We start from the raw sequence: 14,375 nt of genomic DNA on the forward strand, positions 1-14,375 counted from the left end.
GGAGCCGGAGTGGTGCAGCGGTCTAAGGCACTGCATTTAAGACACTCCCTGGTTCGAATCCAGGCTGCATCACATCCGGCCATGATTAGGAGTCCCATAGGGCGGCGCACAAATGGCCCAACATCGTCCGGGGTAGACCGTCAATTGTAAATAAGAATATGCTCTTCACTGACTTCAGTCACTCCGTAAAAAAAACGGAGTGACTGAAAGTGGGCGTGTCAGAAGTGGGCGGATCAACTGCTTTACACCAGCGCTCTGTAATTGGTTAGCCAGCTTTGATTGAGCATGTTTCTTAATTAACGTTATTGGTCAGTTCTCTGCATGCAGATGTTGGCCGAACTGATTTTTCTTACAGTCATCTCTGCCGACCAGGACCACACACTGTAAATGTTAAAGCCCTGCAGCCACGCAAAACGGTATCGTGTCGCAACAAATATACCAAGTAAACGGATTCTCTTTCCATTATTCCGTTGATCCTCCCACTTATGTTTACGCGCAACAGGTATGCGTTTAGCAGAGAGGAAGAGGCTAAAACTCTGTCTCCTTCCAGCAGATGGCGGTTTTCCGTTGTTTGGTCAACAAGTAAAGAGTTTTTGTATGGAGAGCAATGAGTGTCGAATTTCGGAGATTTATTTGATCGAATATAAATTTCATAATGCTTAAGTTATGCGTGTACTGATATAACTAGGTCATGTGACATCCCGGCAATTTGGAGAAAAAACACTTTATATAGAAGTTGTGCAGTTACCCATAACTAACCGACAAAACAAGCCACATTGACAGAAAAACCTTGGAAAGATGGACGATAGTTACATGGGAGTAGGAGCATGCAAAGGGATTTAAGCATTGGTTCCTATTCATATAGAAGTGTAAAGTTACACAATACAAAATCCCGTTTGTCTTCAAAAAGTCAAAACAATTCTAACTTGATACAGATGAATCCACAGTGAAGTTTATTGTAAACACCATATTGATATAAAACAAAATCATGTAGATTTGTCTCTTCCTCTTATGGTATATATTTTTAATTGTCTGTCTTAAAACATTCATAGTCAGATCAGATTGAATAGCACAAGTATAAAAAACATTTTAAAACATATAAATTAAAAAACAAGCCCAGTGTCCAATGTCTAAACCATTGCCGAGCTCTTCATCCATTTACTTCATTCTGATTCTCCCAGGTCTGCATTCTTCCCCTCCCAATATTATCCCCAAATCACACTTTTACCAAACAGATACACGGAATGATAAAACCTAGCAGAGTTTCAGTAGTATTATTACAAAATGGACAGAGTGCAAACTTGTTCAGAAGTTCAAGTATACAGTATATTTCCCCTTAGAAAAAAAAACAGAAACTCAGAACAAAAAAAAGGCCCATACTGTTCCACTAACACAGTTAATAAAATAAGGCACATCATTTGTGGTAATGTCAGTACACATATTCCCCACTGGGTGGTGCACTACTTGTTAGTTAGAGCAACCCATTGGGCATCACGTATTTGGGGTTCATCCCTATACTCCAATACAATGATACCCACTAAAGCCTTGTTCACACTAGCAGTTTGAAGTGACTCAAATCCACATTTTTTTTTTTTAAAAGGCATATCCGATTTTAATCTGTTTTTTTCTTTCCTGCAGTCGGAACGCCTAAAAAGCATGGAATCAGATATTTCGAGGTGAATTGAAATCCGATACAAAATCGGATTCCTGCCAACGACTTATGTCTGAACAGTCAAATCTAATTGATTTTCCTTCAAGTGGTTTTTCAGACTTACTTGGCACATCTTGTTGCTTGCTACTCTGTTGACAGTTTCAACAAAAACTTATGGTAGCTAAGTAGCTTGTTAAATTGTTTACAAACAAATGACTGTATGTGCCAACAAACTAAACAGCTACCTAGGTTGACCGCTGTGGCCAGACAAAAAAAAATGACTAGTTTTGAAAGTTGGATCATCTTATCCTTTGAGGCTTTGTAAGTGTTCTCACGCTATGATGATTTTGAGCATGTAAAACAGCTGGGAGACTTCATTGCATTGTTGTCAGTCAACTTAGCTTGCTGCACAACAGCTTTCCGAGTGAGAGGAAACACGAGCACCACCACCAATCAGCCTACAGCAAACGCACACACGCCTGCCATTACCTTGACAACCAGAGCAGCCATGTCAGCCAATCACTACAGTCTGAAAACACACATCCGATTCGAGACATGTGTATAGCACGACGGGTGTGTGCACTGAGATCGAGGGACGAGCGTAGCAGGGACGAGATCTGACGTAACAATGCAGTCAGTATTGATTTGAGCATTAAGAGCTGCAGGGTGAACAAAGCTTCCGAAGCACATGTAATGACATTACTTAACCACATTAGTTATTTTAATGAGAACCTGAGAGACCCTATACGACTTTGTAAGGCACTCAGGACAATGTAAAAAAAAAAAAAAACATTCAGATTATATGAAATAACAGTATGTAAGCCTGGATACATGGACTTGCATATTGATGCAGCATCATAAACTGGGCCTCTCCTCTTATCTGTCCATCGATGGCTAGACTTTTAAAAATGAGCAAGATGTGCATCTCTTATCTCTTGAAATGTTGCTGTGGTTTTCAGCTGCACCTCTACCGACCAGGATTGGGATCAATTCCAGTTTAATTCCGGAATGACACCGAAATTCTAAATTGGAATTTCAGTTTTCCTGAATTTAAATGAAATTGACCCCAACCCTGCTACCCTCTCCTCTTAGCTGTTCCAGGACTTGCGGTTCTGTCCGTTGCGACTGGCCCCAGTCCCCTCTCCCTTGGCCAGGGCAGTGAGGGCAGCCAGGTTAGGGCTGGACCCTGATAGGTTAGCACTGCGACGCTTCTGCTGCTGTCGCCGCTTCTGCTTAGCACCGCCCCCGACTCCTCCACGGCTCACCCTATCAGGACGCACCAACACCCCGTAACCAGGGTTACAGTGGAAGTAGTGCTTTCCACCCACGGACCCGTCGTTTTTCCCTAGAGAGAGATTGATAGTGAGAGAGAGATTCATAGTGAGAGATTGATAGTGAGAGAGAGAGAGAGAGAGATTGATAGTGAGAGAGAGAGAGAGAGAGAGAGCGAGAGAGAGATTGATAGTGAGAGAGAGAGAGAGAGTTTGATAGTGAGAGAGAGAGAGAGAGATTGATAGTGTGAGAGAGAGAGAGAGATTGATAGTGAGAGAGAGAGAGAGAGAGAGAGAGAGATTGATAGTGAGAGAGAGAGAGATTGATAGTGAGAGAGAGAGAGAGCGAGAGAGATTGATAGTGAGAGAGAGAGAGATTGATAGTGAGAGAGAGAGAGATTGATAGTGAGAGAACTGGGGCACAGCCACCATAAAATACTGTCACACTAACATAATATAGACAATAACCTGTCATTCCAAATTAAACAGCAGAATCTTCCAAATTAGTGAGGCTATTTCTGACTTAATGTTCACCGGGGCATTTCTGAGAACTCATATCAAAACACGGAGGTAGCCGTCTAATCTAGATGAGATAATATAACATCTCTGCTATATTACCTACCTGCAGGTAAATCTAGCTCCACTCCAACCCAGGTTCCCTCTGCAAAGTCTGTAGGTCCCACGTAGCTCACCATCCCACTTTTATGACTTCCTACAGTCACAAACTCCCCCTCCTTCAGCCAGTCAGGCACGGCTGTGGTTACGTCGGTGGCTCCTTCGTCTGAGTCGGAGAGGATCTCCAGTCTCTCCAGAGGAACAGAGAGGTCAACACCCAGACTACTGGCCCCAACTCCTTCTGCCCCTGCCTGGCCTTCATCCTCATCTAGGATAGGTTGGAAGGACTTCAGGTCGGATGTCTTTACTTTCTGGATCTTGAATGCGTTGGCTGATGTGCTACTGGAAGTGGGTGTTTTGACGACTAGTGCTGGGACAGGGTTTAGGGTTAGAAGAGGGGCTTTGGCTGGGGCAGGGGTTGGTGTTGAGGTCGGAGCTGGATGGGCAGGTGTAGGGGCTGGGGCTGGGGTTGGTGTTGAGGTCGGAGCTGGATGGGCAGTGACCGGAGCTACAGATTGGGCTGGAGCTGGGATTGGGGCTGGTGCTGGGATTGGGGCTGGTGCTTTGACTTGTTGGCTAGGTGCAGGCTCATCAACTGGAGGCTCTACAGGGGTAGGTGCAGGTTCAGACTGGGCTGCCGGTGCCCGCTGGTCTAGTTCTTCTGGTAGCTCTGATGGAGACTGGTCTGGACCTGCTTCTACTGGTTGACCTGTTTGGCCTAGTACTGGTTCTGAACCAGCTGATTCACCCAGTCCTGTCTGTTCTGTGGCTGCTTGATCTGATTCTTGTGGCAGGGCTGGTGCTGGTTGAGACTGGTCCAGTGGTGGAGACTCTTTAAGACCTGGTGCCGATTCTACCGGTGGTTCTGGTCGATCAAATGCAGACAGTTCTGATTCTGGAAGATCCGTTACAGACTTGCCGACATGTTGTTCTGTCTGGCCCCTTGATGATGACAACATTACCTCCGTCTCTGGTTGTTCCTGAGGTATCTCGGACTCCATTGGTTCTTCTATGTGGACTGGTTCTTCTATGTGGACTGGTGGTTCAGGCTGATGTGACACTATAGACAGTTCATGTGTAGATTTATCTGGTGTGGACTGTGTCAGTGACTCTGACTGGACTGATTGTTCTGACACTACAGATGGTAGTAGTCTGTAGTGGACTTGTGTAGACTTGTCTGGCATGGACTGTGTCAGTGACTCTGATGGAGTCCTGTGTTCAGGTTCTCCTGAGGTGCCGTGTGGTTCTAATGGGAGATGTGATTCTGCTCTGAGTTTATCAGTCCTGCCTGCCTGGGATGTGCTAGTATCAGTCCTGTCTGTCTGGGATGTACTAGTATCAGTCCTGTCTGTCTGGGATGTACTAGTATCAGTCCTGTCTGTCTGGGATGTACTAGTATCAGTCCTGTCTACCTGAGGTGTGCTAGTATCAGTCCTGTCTGTCTGGGATGTACTAGTATCAGTCCTGTCTGTCTGGGATGTACTAGTATCAGTCCTGTCTGTCTGGGATGTACTAGTATCAGTCCTGTCTGTCTGAGATGTGCTAGTATCAGTCCTGTCTGTCTGGGATGTGCTAGTATCAGTCCTGTCTGTCTGGGATGTACTAGTATCAGTCCTGTCTACCTGAGGTGTGCTAGTATCAGTCCTGTCTGTCTGGGATGTACTAGTATCAGTCCTGTCTGTCTGGGATGTACTAGTATCAGTCCTGTCTGTCTGGGATGTGCTAGTGTCAGTCCTGTCTGTCTGGAGTGTACTAGTATCAGTCCTCTCGGTCTCCGAAGCCTCCAGGTCAGTAGCAGTGGCCTGGGGTATCTGAGGAGTCTCCTCCTCTTCCTCCTGGTCGGCCATGTTACAGTCATGATGAAGGTATCGACCGATGTCTGCCTCGAATGACCTGTGCATCGCCTCAAAGCCATCTGGCCTGAGATTGGCTGACGGAGTGACGTCCCCACCAATCAGGTAGGGCTCTGACAGGGTTGCCGTGGAGACGCTGGTAGATGCCTCGCTGACCGGGCTGGGGGCGGGCTCTTCCATCTCAGGGATGATGGGTGGTGGGAGGGGCATGGTTTTGGGGGCCTCCGATTGGCTCTCTGGGGGGATGATTTCCCCAATGGGAACCTGTGGAATGAACAGGTGTAGGACCAATGTAATTGATTTGTTATTAAAACCACATTTATCTATTATGAATATTGCTTTGTGTGTCCTAACAACTCGTTACATTGTCAGTGTGGCTGGATGGGCCAGTCTTTGACCTGGCTGTCAGTGTGGCTGGATGGGCCAGTCTTTGACCTGGCTGCCAGGTCGCTGGCTGGATGGGCCAGTCTTTGACCTGGCTGCCAGGTCGCTGGCTGGATGGGCCAGTCTTTGACCTGGCTGCCAGGTCGCTGGCTGGATGGGCCAGTCTTTGACCTGGCTGTCAGTGTGGCTGGATGGGCCAGTCTTTGACCTGGCTGTCAGTGTGGCTGGATGGGCCAGTCTTTGACCAGGCTGTCAGTGTGGCTGGATGGGCCAGTCTTTGACCTGGCTGCCAGTGTGGCTGGATGGGCCAGTCTTTGACCTGGCTGCCAGTGTGGCTGGATGGGCCCGTCTTTGACCTGGCTGCCAGGTCGTTGGCTGGATGGGCCAGTCTTTGACCAGGCTGCCAGGTCGCTGGCTGGATGGGCCAGTCTTTGACCAGGCTGCCAGGTCGCTGGCTGGATGGGCCAGTCTTTGACCAGGCTGCCAGGTCGCTGGCTGGATGGGCCAGTCTTTGACCAGGCTGCCAGGTCGCTGGCTGGATGGGCCAGTCTTTGACCAGGCTGCCAGGTCGCTGGCTGGATGGGCCAGTCTTTGACCTGGCTGCCAGGTCGCTGGCTGGATGGGCCAGTCTTTGACAAGGCTGCCAGGTCGCTGGCTGGATGGGCCAGTCTTTGACCAGGCTGCCAGGTCGCTGGCTGGATGGGCCAGTCTTTGACCAGGCTGCCAGGTCGCTGGATGGGCCAGTCTTTGACCAGGCTGCCAGGTCGCTGGCTGGATGGGCCAGTCTTTGACCAGGCTGCCAGGTCGCTGGCTGGATGGGCCAGTCTTTGACCTGGCTGCCTGGTCACTGGCTGGATGGGCCAGTCTTTGACAAGGCTGCCAGGTCGCTGGCTGGATGGGCCAGTCTTTGACCAGGCTGCCAGGTCGCTGGCTGGATGGGCCAGTCTTTGACCAGGCTGTCAGTGTGGCTGGATGGGCCAGTCTTTGACCAGGCTGCCAGGTCACTGGCTGGATGGGCCAGTCTTTTACCAGGCTGTCAGTGTGGCTGGATGGGCCAGTCTTTGACAAGGCTGCCAGGTCGATGGCTGGATGGGCCAGTCTTTGACCAGGCTGCCAGGTCGCTGGCTGGATGGGCCAGTCTTTGACCTGGCTGTCAGTGTGGCTGGATGGGCCAGTCTTTGACCAGGCTGCCAGGTCGCTGGCTGGATGGGCCAGTCTTTGACCAGGCTGCCAGGTCGCTGGCTGGATGGGCCAGTCTTTGACCTGGCTGCCAGGTCGCTGGCTGGATGGGCCAGTCTTTGACCTGGCTGCCAGGTCGCTGGCTGGATGGGCCAGTCTTTGACCTGGCTGCCAGGTCGCTGGCTGGATGGGCCAGTCTTTGACCTGGCTGCCAGGTCGCTGGCTGGATGGGCCAGTCTTTGACCAGGCTGCCAGGTCGCTGGCTGGATGGGCCAGTCTTTGACCAGGCTGCCAGGTCGCTGGCTGGATGGGCCAGTCTTTGACCAGGCTGCCAGGTCGCTGGCTGGATGGGCCAGTCTTTGACAAGGCTGCCAGGTCGCTGGCTGGATGGGCCAGTCTTTGACCAGGCTGCCAGGTCGCTGGCTGGATGGGCCAGTCTTTGACCAGGCTGCCAGGTCGCTGGCTGGATGGGCCAGTCTTTGACCAGGCTGCCAGGTCGCTGGCTGGATGGGCCAGTCTTTGACCAGGCTGCCAGGTCGCTGGCTGGATGGGCCAGTCTTTGACCAGGCTGCCAGGTCGCTGGCTGGATGGGCCAGTCTTTGACCTGGCTGCCTGGTCACTGGCTGGATGGGCCAGTCTTTGACAAGGCTGCCAGGTCGCTGGCTGGATGGGCCAGTCTTTGACCAGGCTGTCAGTGTGGCTGGATGGGCCAGTCTTTGACCAGGCTGCCAGGTCACTGGCTGGATGGGCCAGTCTTTTACCAGGCTGTCAGTGTGGCTGGATGGGCCAGTCTTTGACAAGGCTGCCAGGTCGCTGGCTGGATGGGCCAGTCTTTGACCAGGCTGCCAGGTCGCTGGCTGGATGGGCCAGTCTTTGACCTGGCTGTCAGTGTGGCTGGATGGGCCAGTCTTTGACCAGGCTGCCAGGTCGCTGGCTGGATGGGCCAGTCTTTGACCTGGCTGCCAGGTCGCTGGCTGGATGGGCCAGTCTTTGACCTGGCTGCCAGGTCGCTGGCTGGATGGGCCAGTCTTTGACCTGGCTGCCAGGTCGCTGGCTGGATGGGCCAGTCTTTGACCAGGCTGCCAGGTCGCTGGCTGGATGGGCCAGTCTTTGACCTGGCTGCCAGGTCGCTGGCTGGATGGGCCAGTCTTTGACCTGGCTGCCAGGTCGCTGGCTGGAACGCATTGTCCCTTGTTTAAAAACAAAAAAATCCTAACTTGTTTTTGCTGTGAAATAAATCAAGTTTATTTTTTACCTGCATTATTGTCTTCATATTTTTCTGTAACGAAACCCAACAACAAAATGTAAAAAATATGATTGTCAACAACTCTGTTCGGGACGTTTCTTTCTTGGATCATTGGACAAGTGTTGGGCAAGACATAAAAATCCCTCAAATCGGAGTGCCTAAGGAAATTTGGGCTAAACATTTAAGAAATAGTCAATGAACTAGGGACATAAGATCAAGTGACTTTTACCAAGTGACGACCAAGTGTGGTATCCAAGTCCTCTTCAACACTTGGTGACTGCACTCTGATGAAAGGCAGGCTCCGAGGAACAGGCTAAAAATGAGAGTTTCGTGTTAAAATTTGATCTGAGATGTTTCGCAGAGTATATTGACAGTTAAATTAATCATTGATGTCATTCCAGCCTCTGATCTAAGGACAGTTAACCGATTCGAGCCTCTGATCTAGAGACAGTATACCGATTCCAGCCTCTGATCTAGGGACAGGTTACCGATTCTAGCCTCTGATCTAGGGACAGTATAGCGATTCTAGCCTCTGATCTAGGGACAGTATAGCGATTCTAGCCTCTGATCTAGGGACAGTATACCGATTCCAGCCTCTGATCTAGGGACAGTATAGCGATTCTAGCCTCTGATCTAGGGACAGTATAGCGATTCTAGCCTCTGATCTAGGGACAGTATACCGATTCCAGCCTCTGATCTAGGGACAGTATACCGATTCCAGCCTCTGATCTAGGGACAGCACACAAATTCCTGTCCCTTTTCTATTAAATCATCATCCATTCTAAATGTCCTTTCTGACCTGCTCAAGACCCTGGGAATTAAAATAAGGCATTATTTAAAAAAATACATTTATAGCTAAACATTCCAAACCTCTCTCTTCTCAGAGAAGGGGTAAGGGGTAAGGGGCACTAGAGACATTGGTGGCAGATCAGCAGACTCCGAGTTCTAGATGATTGGAAGATGCTAGAAGGAGAAGGAGTCGCCACGGAAACCATTGTCAGCAGGTCCAAACAGAACTGAACCGGTCGTCCTCTGGCTCAGCCCATAACACCTGGGACTCAACCACTGTCCCCTCTACCACATCTTCACACTGCTGGACAATACTCCCATACAAAAAGGCCCTTGGACAGATACTGTCTCTAAAAACAGACTATGGCTGCTTCTACATGCGGTGAGCTAAATGTGTGAGATAATGTGAATGTCTAAGAACTGACCAGAAAGCAGTTGTTACTGTTAAAAAGGTTCAACAAAATTTCAACTAACTATTCACTAGACCCTTAACCTCTATTCTAACCCTAACCTTAGTTCCCTATTGAGGATCTACAGATGGTCAAACTATCCAAATAAATTACAGCCTTAGTTTAGTTTACCTGCTGGGGGACAGGAGTCAGGTCTCTCTTCTCCTCCCTGGCGGAGAACAGGGACTTGAGCAGTTTGGGGACAGGAGGGACCAGAGCCTTGACTGGGGAGAAATAATAGGTAGCACGAGCGCGCAGTGAGAGGTCTTGAGGTCGTACAGGGAGGAAGAGGAAACATGAGGAAGAGGAAGAAGAGAGGAAGCTATAAACTGGAGAGGAGAAACCCAACAGAAGAAACCAGAGAGGACAGGCAGAACAGGTAATATAATAGCAGCACCAGAGCAGTGAAGGCTCAACAGTGAGGAAAAGGATAGCGACCATTAGCCCCGAGGTTATATCAGAGGACTGTGTTGTTCTCACCAGTGTCAGGGAGGATGTTCTGGGCCAGAGGTAGAGTGGATCCAGGGAGGGTACGTCTGGAGTGGGACGGGGGAGGAACAACTGACAGGTCCTGGTGACTCTCGGACCAGCCCTGAGGATACCAGGGATGGAACAGTAGAACCATTTTTGTGATATATAGCTGAAAGCAGGATTGGGGTCAATTCCATTTCAATTCAGAAAGCAAATTTAAAATCTTTGAAGACAATTGGAATTTGATTGTACTTCCTGACTGGTATTGAAATTAAATTGACCCCAACCCTGGTTGGTAGAGATATGGTTACTGTTTTGTTGTTCGTTGAGGTGTTGTTAGAGTATGTTGCCATAGTGTTTGATAGTTAAGGTGTTGTTGGATATAGTTTGGGTGTCAAACACCATGGCAACATAGAAGTTGCTGTACACATGGGGCGGGGGTCTGTTTTTCTAGATTAATCTAGTTTAGGGATGTCTCACCTTGTTGCCATGTAGCCTGTGGTTGGTGGACAGGTCCTGTCTGCTCCAGGATCCTGACAGCTAGAAGAGGGAAGAGACCAGGATGGTTAGCAGGACAGTGCAGGGTTCAAACAAGACTGCGTTAGCCTGCTGAGCTAAATCCTTAGTTTAGAGAGCTAGCGCAAGTCTTAGGTTAGTTACACTGTCGTCTTTACAGGTTAACTAGCAGTTACTAAGTAGTACGTTATTACGTTACTGAGATGATGGGAATAGCTGGCTGATGGTAGAGGCGTCCTCATGCTTTCCAGATGAAACAGTTTGGTAGAGTTGGTGCATATAGCATGACAACATTTTGGGACGTTTCTATTAGTTTAGGATTTTGTGAGGTTTTTTTTCGGAGCCGAAGTCTAAGCCCCATCGTCGGTGATTGGTCAACAGTAGGGATTCTTCAAAAAAAACAACGTATTTGTCGTCATCCAATGAGAGACGACTCGTTTTCAATGAAAAAAAAATCATTTGAAAAATACTGCACCAAACATTTAAGTTAGATGTGAAATTGCACGACTATGGTCTCGTCGGCAAAAAACGGAAAAATGATTTTGTCAAAAATATTAAAAGGTTACAGTTCATATGAGGAAATCAGTCAATTGAATTTACATAAATTCATCAGGCCGTGATCTATGTATTTCACATGACTGGGAATACAGATATGCATCTGTTGGTCAGATACTTTTAAAACATAAAATAAATGGGCCTCAGGATCTCATCACAGTATCTGCACATCTATCACTCCAGTGTTTATTTGCTAAATTGCAATAATTTCGCCACCATGGCCTTTTTTTGCCTTTACCTCCCTTATCTCACCTCATTTGCTCACATCGTATATATAGACTTGTTTCTACTGTATTATTGACTGTATGTTTGTTTTACTCCATGTGTAACTCTGTGTTGTTGTGTGTGTCGAACTGCTTTGCTTTATCTTGGCCAGGTCGCAATTGTAAATGAGAACTTGTTCTCAACTAGCCTACCTGGTTAAATAAAGGTGTTCTCAACTAGCCTACCTGGTTAAATAAAGGTGTTCTCAACTAGCCTACCTGGTTAAATAAAGGTGTTCTCAACTAGCCTACCTGGTTAAATAAAGGTGTTCTCAACTAGCCTACTTGGTTAAATAAAGGTGAAATAAAAAATAAAAATAATAAAATCTCTGTGCATTCAAATTGCCATCGATAAAATGCCATTGTTGTTCATTGTCCGTAGCTTATGCCTGCCCATACCATAACCCCACCTTCACCATGGGGCACTCTGCTCACATGGTTGACATCGTCAAACCGCTCGCCCACACAACGCCCTTCACGTGGTCTGTGGTTGAGGCCGGTTGGATGTACAGCAAATTCTCTCAACCGACGTCGGAGGCGGCTTATGGTAGAGAAATTAACATTCAATGCTCTGGTGGACATTCCTGCAGTCAGCATGCCAACTGCACCCTCATCTGTGGCATTGTGTTGTGTGACAAAACTGTACTTCTATTGTCCCCCAGCACAAGGTGCACCTGTGTAATGATCATGCTGTTTAATCAGCTTCTTGATATGCCAAACCTGCCAGGTGGATGGATTATCTTGGCAAAGGAGAAATGCTCACTAACAAGGATGTAAACTAAATTTGTGCAGAGAAGAGAAATAAGCTTTTTGTGCGAAACATTTCTCGGCTCTTATTTCAGTTCATGAAATCAAATCAAATGTTAGTCACATGAGCCGAATACAACGGGTATATAGACCTTACAGTGAAATGCTTACTGATGAGCCCCTAACCAACAATGCAGTTTAAAAAATATGTAATTAAAGAGCAGCAGTGAAATAACAGTAGCGAGACGATATACAGAGGGTACCGGTACAGAGTCAATGTGGAGGCTATATACAGGGGGTACCGGTACAGAGTCAATGTGGAGGCTATATACAGGAGGTACCGGTTATTTGAGATCATTGAGGTAATTATGTAGATGTAGGTAGAGTTATTAAAGTGACTATGCATAGATAATAACAGAGAGTAGCAGCAGTGTAGAAGAGGGGGGTGCGGCACTGCAAATAGTCTGGGTAGCCATTTGACTAGATGTCCAGGAGTCTTTACAAAACTTTACATGTTGCGTTCATATTTTTGTTCAGTGTAAATTCACTCTGACTATTTTGGAGGAAGTGTATACTGGCTACGGCGTCTCAAGACGGACAAACAGTCCTATTGTCGTTATTTTCTCCTTTTACAAAACGGCGAGTTGGACTAACCGAGTTGGGCGAGGCGCCAGCCGAACTGAAGCATGCTAAAACCTTAAGGTACAGGTAGATAGACCGTGTGAGCTCATTTCTTACCCGGTTCACATTAGGAGAGCTGAGAGCACGTCTGGGAGACTTGGTCTTGACAGACAGCCGCTCCTTCACTGCAACTTCCTGCACACACGCAGACACACAGGGTTTATGTTATGTAAGAGGTGAGTGTAAAGTCGTGGCCTAAAGTTTTGAGAATGACACAAATATTAATTTTCACAAAGTTTGTTGCCTCAGTTTGTATGATGGCAATTTGCACTCCAGAATGTTATGAAGAGTGATCAGATGAATTGCAATTAATTGCAAAGTCCCTATTTGCGATGCAAATGAACTGAATCCCCCAAAAAACATTTCCACTGCATTTCAGCTCTGCCACAAAAGGACCAGCTGACATCATGTCAGTGATTCTCTCGTAAACACAGGTGTGAGTGTTGACAAGGACAAGGCTGGAGATCACTCTGTCATGCTGATTGAGTTTGAAAAACAGACTGGAAGCTTCAAAAGGAGGGTGGGGCTTCTGAATAATTCCTCTTCCTCTGTCAACCATGGTTACCTGCAAGGAAACACGTTCCATCATCATTGCTTTGCACAAAAATGGCTTCACAGGCAAGGATATTGCTGCCAGTAAGATTGCACCTAAATCAACCATTTATCGGATCATCAAGAACTTCAAGGAGAGAGGTTAAATTGTTGGGAAGAAGGCTTCAGGGCGCCCAAGAAAGTCCAGCAAGCGCCAGGACCGTCTCCTAAAGTTGATTCAGCAGCGGGTTCGGGGCACCACCAGTACAGAGCTTGCTCAGGAATGGCAGCAGGCAGGTGTGAGTGCATCTGCACGCACACTGAGGCGAAGACTTTTGGAGGATGGCCTGGTGTCAAGAAGGGCAGCAAAGAAGCCACTTCTCTCCAGGAAAAACATCAGGGACAGACTGATATTCTGCAAAAGGTACAGGGATTGGACTGCTGAGGACTGGGGTAAAGACATTTTCTCTGATGAATCCCCTTTCCGACTGTTTGAGGCATCGGGAAAAAAGCTTGTTTGGAGAAGACAAGGTGAGTGCTACCATCAGTCCTGTGTCATGCCAACAGTAAAGCATCCTGAGACCATTCATGTGTGGGGTTGCTTCTCAGCCAAGGGAGTGGGCTCACTCACAATTTTGCCTAAGAACACAGCCATGAATAAAGAATGGTACCAACGCATCCTCCGAGAGCAACTTCTCCCAACCATCCAGGAACAGTTTGGTGACGAACAATGCCTTTTCCAGCATGATGGAGCACCTTGCCATAAGGCAAACGTGATAACTAAGTGGCTCAGGGAACAAAACATCGATATTTTGGCCAGGAAACATGGCCAGGAAACACCCCAGACCTTAATCCCATTGAGAACTTGTGGTCAATCCTCAAGAGACGGGTGGACAAACAAAAACCAACAAATTCTGACAAACTCCAAGCATTGATTATGCAAGAATGGGCTGCCATCAGTCCATTCTTGGACCCAGAAGTTAATTGACAGCATGCCAGGGCGGATTGCAGAGGTCTTGAAAAAGAAGGGTCAACACTGCAAATATTGACTCTTTGCATCAACTTCATGTAATTGTCAATAAAAGCCTTTGACACTTATGAAATGCTTGTAATTATACTTCAGTATTCCATAGTAACATCTGACAAAAATATCTAAAGACACTGAAGCAGCAAA

General features: G+C 47.6%; 1 protein-coding gene across 1 annotated transcript in view; it reads right to left on the reverse strand.

The window, feature by feature from the left end:
• Positions 1–930: 930 nt before the first annotated feature.
• LOC139414894 (kinesin-like protein KIF13B) overlaps positions 931–14,375 on the reverse strand; it is a 65,295-nt gene continuing 51,850 nt past the window's right edge. The window contains exons 35-42 of the mRNA XM_071162496.1: positions 12,728–12,805; positions 10,389–10,448; positions 9,918–10,029; positions 9,570–9,703; positions 8,429–8,512; positions 8,209–8,232; positions 3,545–5,654; positions 931–2,996 (exon numbers count right to left, since the gene is read on the reverse strand). Coding sequence (XP_071018597.1) covers positions 2,740–2,996; positions 3,545–5,654; positions 8,209–8,232; positions 8,429–8,512; positions 9,570–9,703; positions 9,918–10,029; positions 10,389–10,448; positions 12,728–12,805 — 2,859 coding nt within the window. The 3' untranslated portion in view covers positions 931–2,739. The remainder of the gene's footprint in view (positions 2,997–3,544; positions 5,655–8,208; positions 8,233–8,428; positions 8,513–9,569; positions 9,704–9,917; positions 10,030–10,388; positions 10,449–12,727; positions 12,806–14,375) is intronic.

The sequence above is a fragment of the Oncorhynchus clarkii genome, chromosome 8 (assembly GCF_045791955.1).
Source record: "Oncorhynchus clarkii lewisi isolate Uvic-CL-2024 chromosome 8, UVic_Ocla_1.0, whole genome shotgun sequence".
Lineage (NCBI taxonomy): Eukaryota > Metazoa > Chordata > Actinopteri > Salmoniformes > Salmonidae > Oncorhynchus > Oncorhynchus clarkii.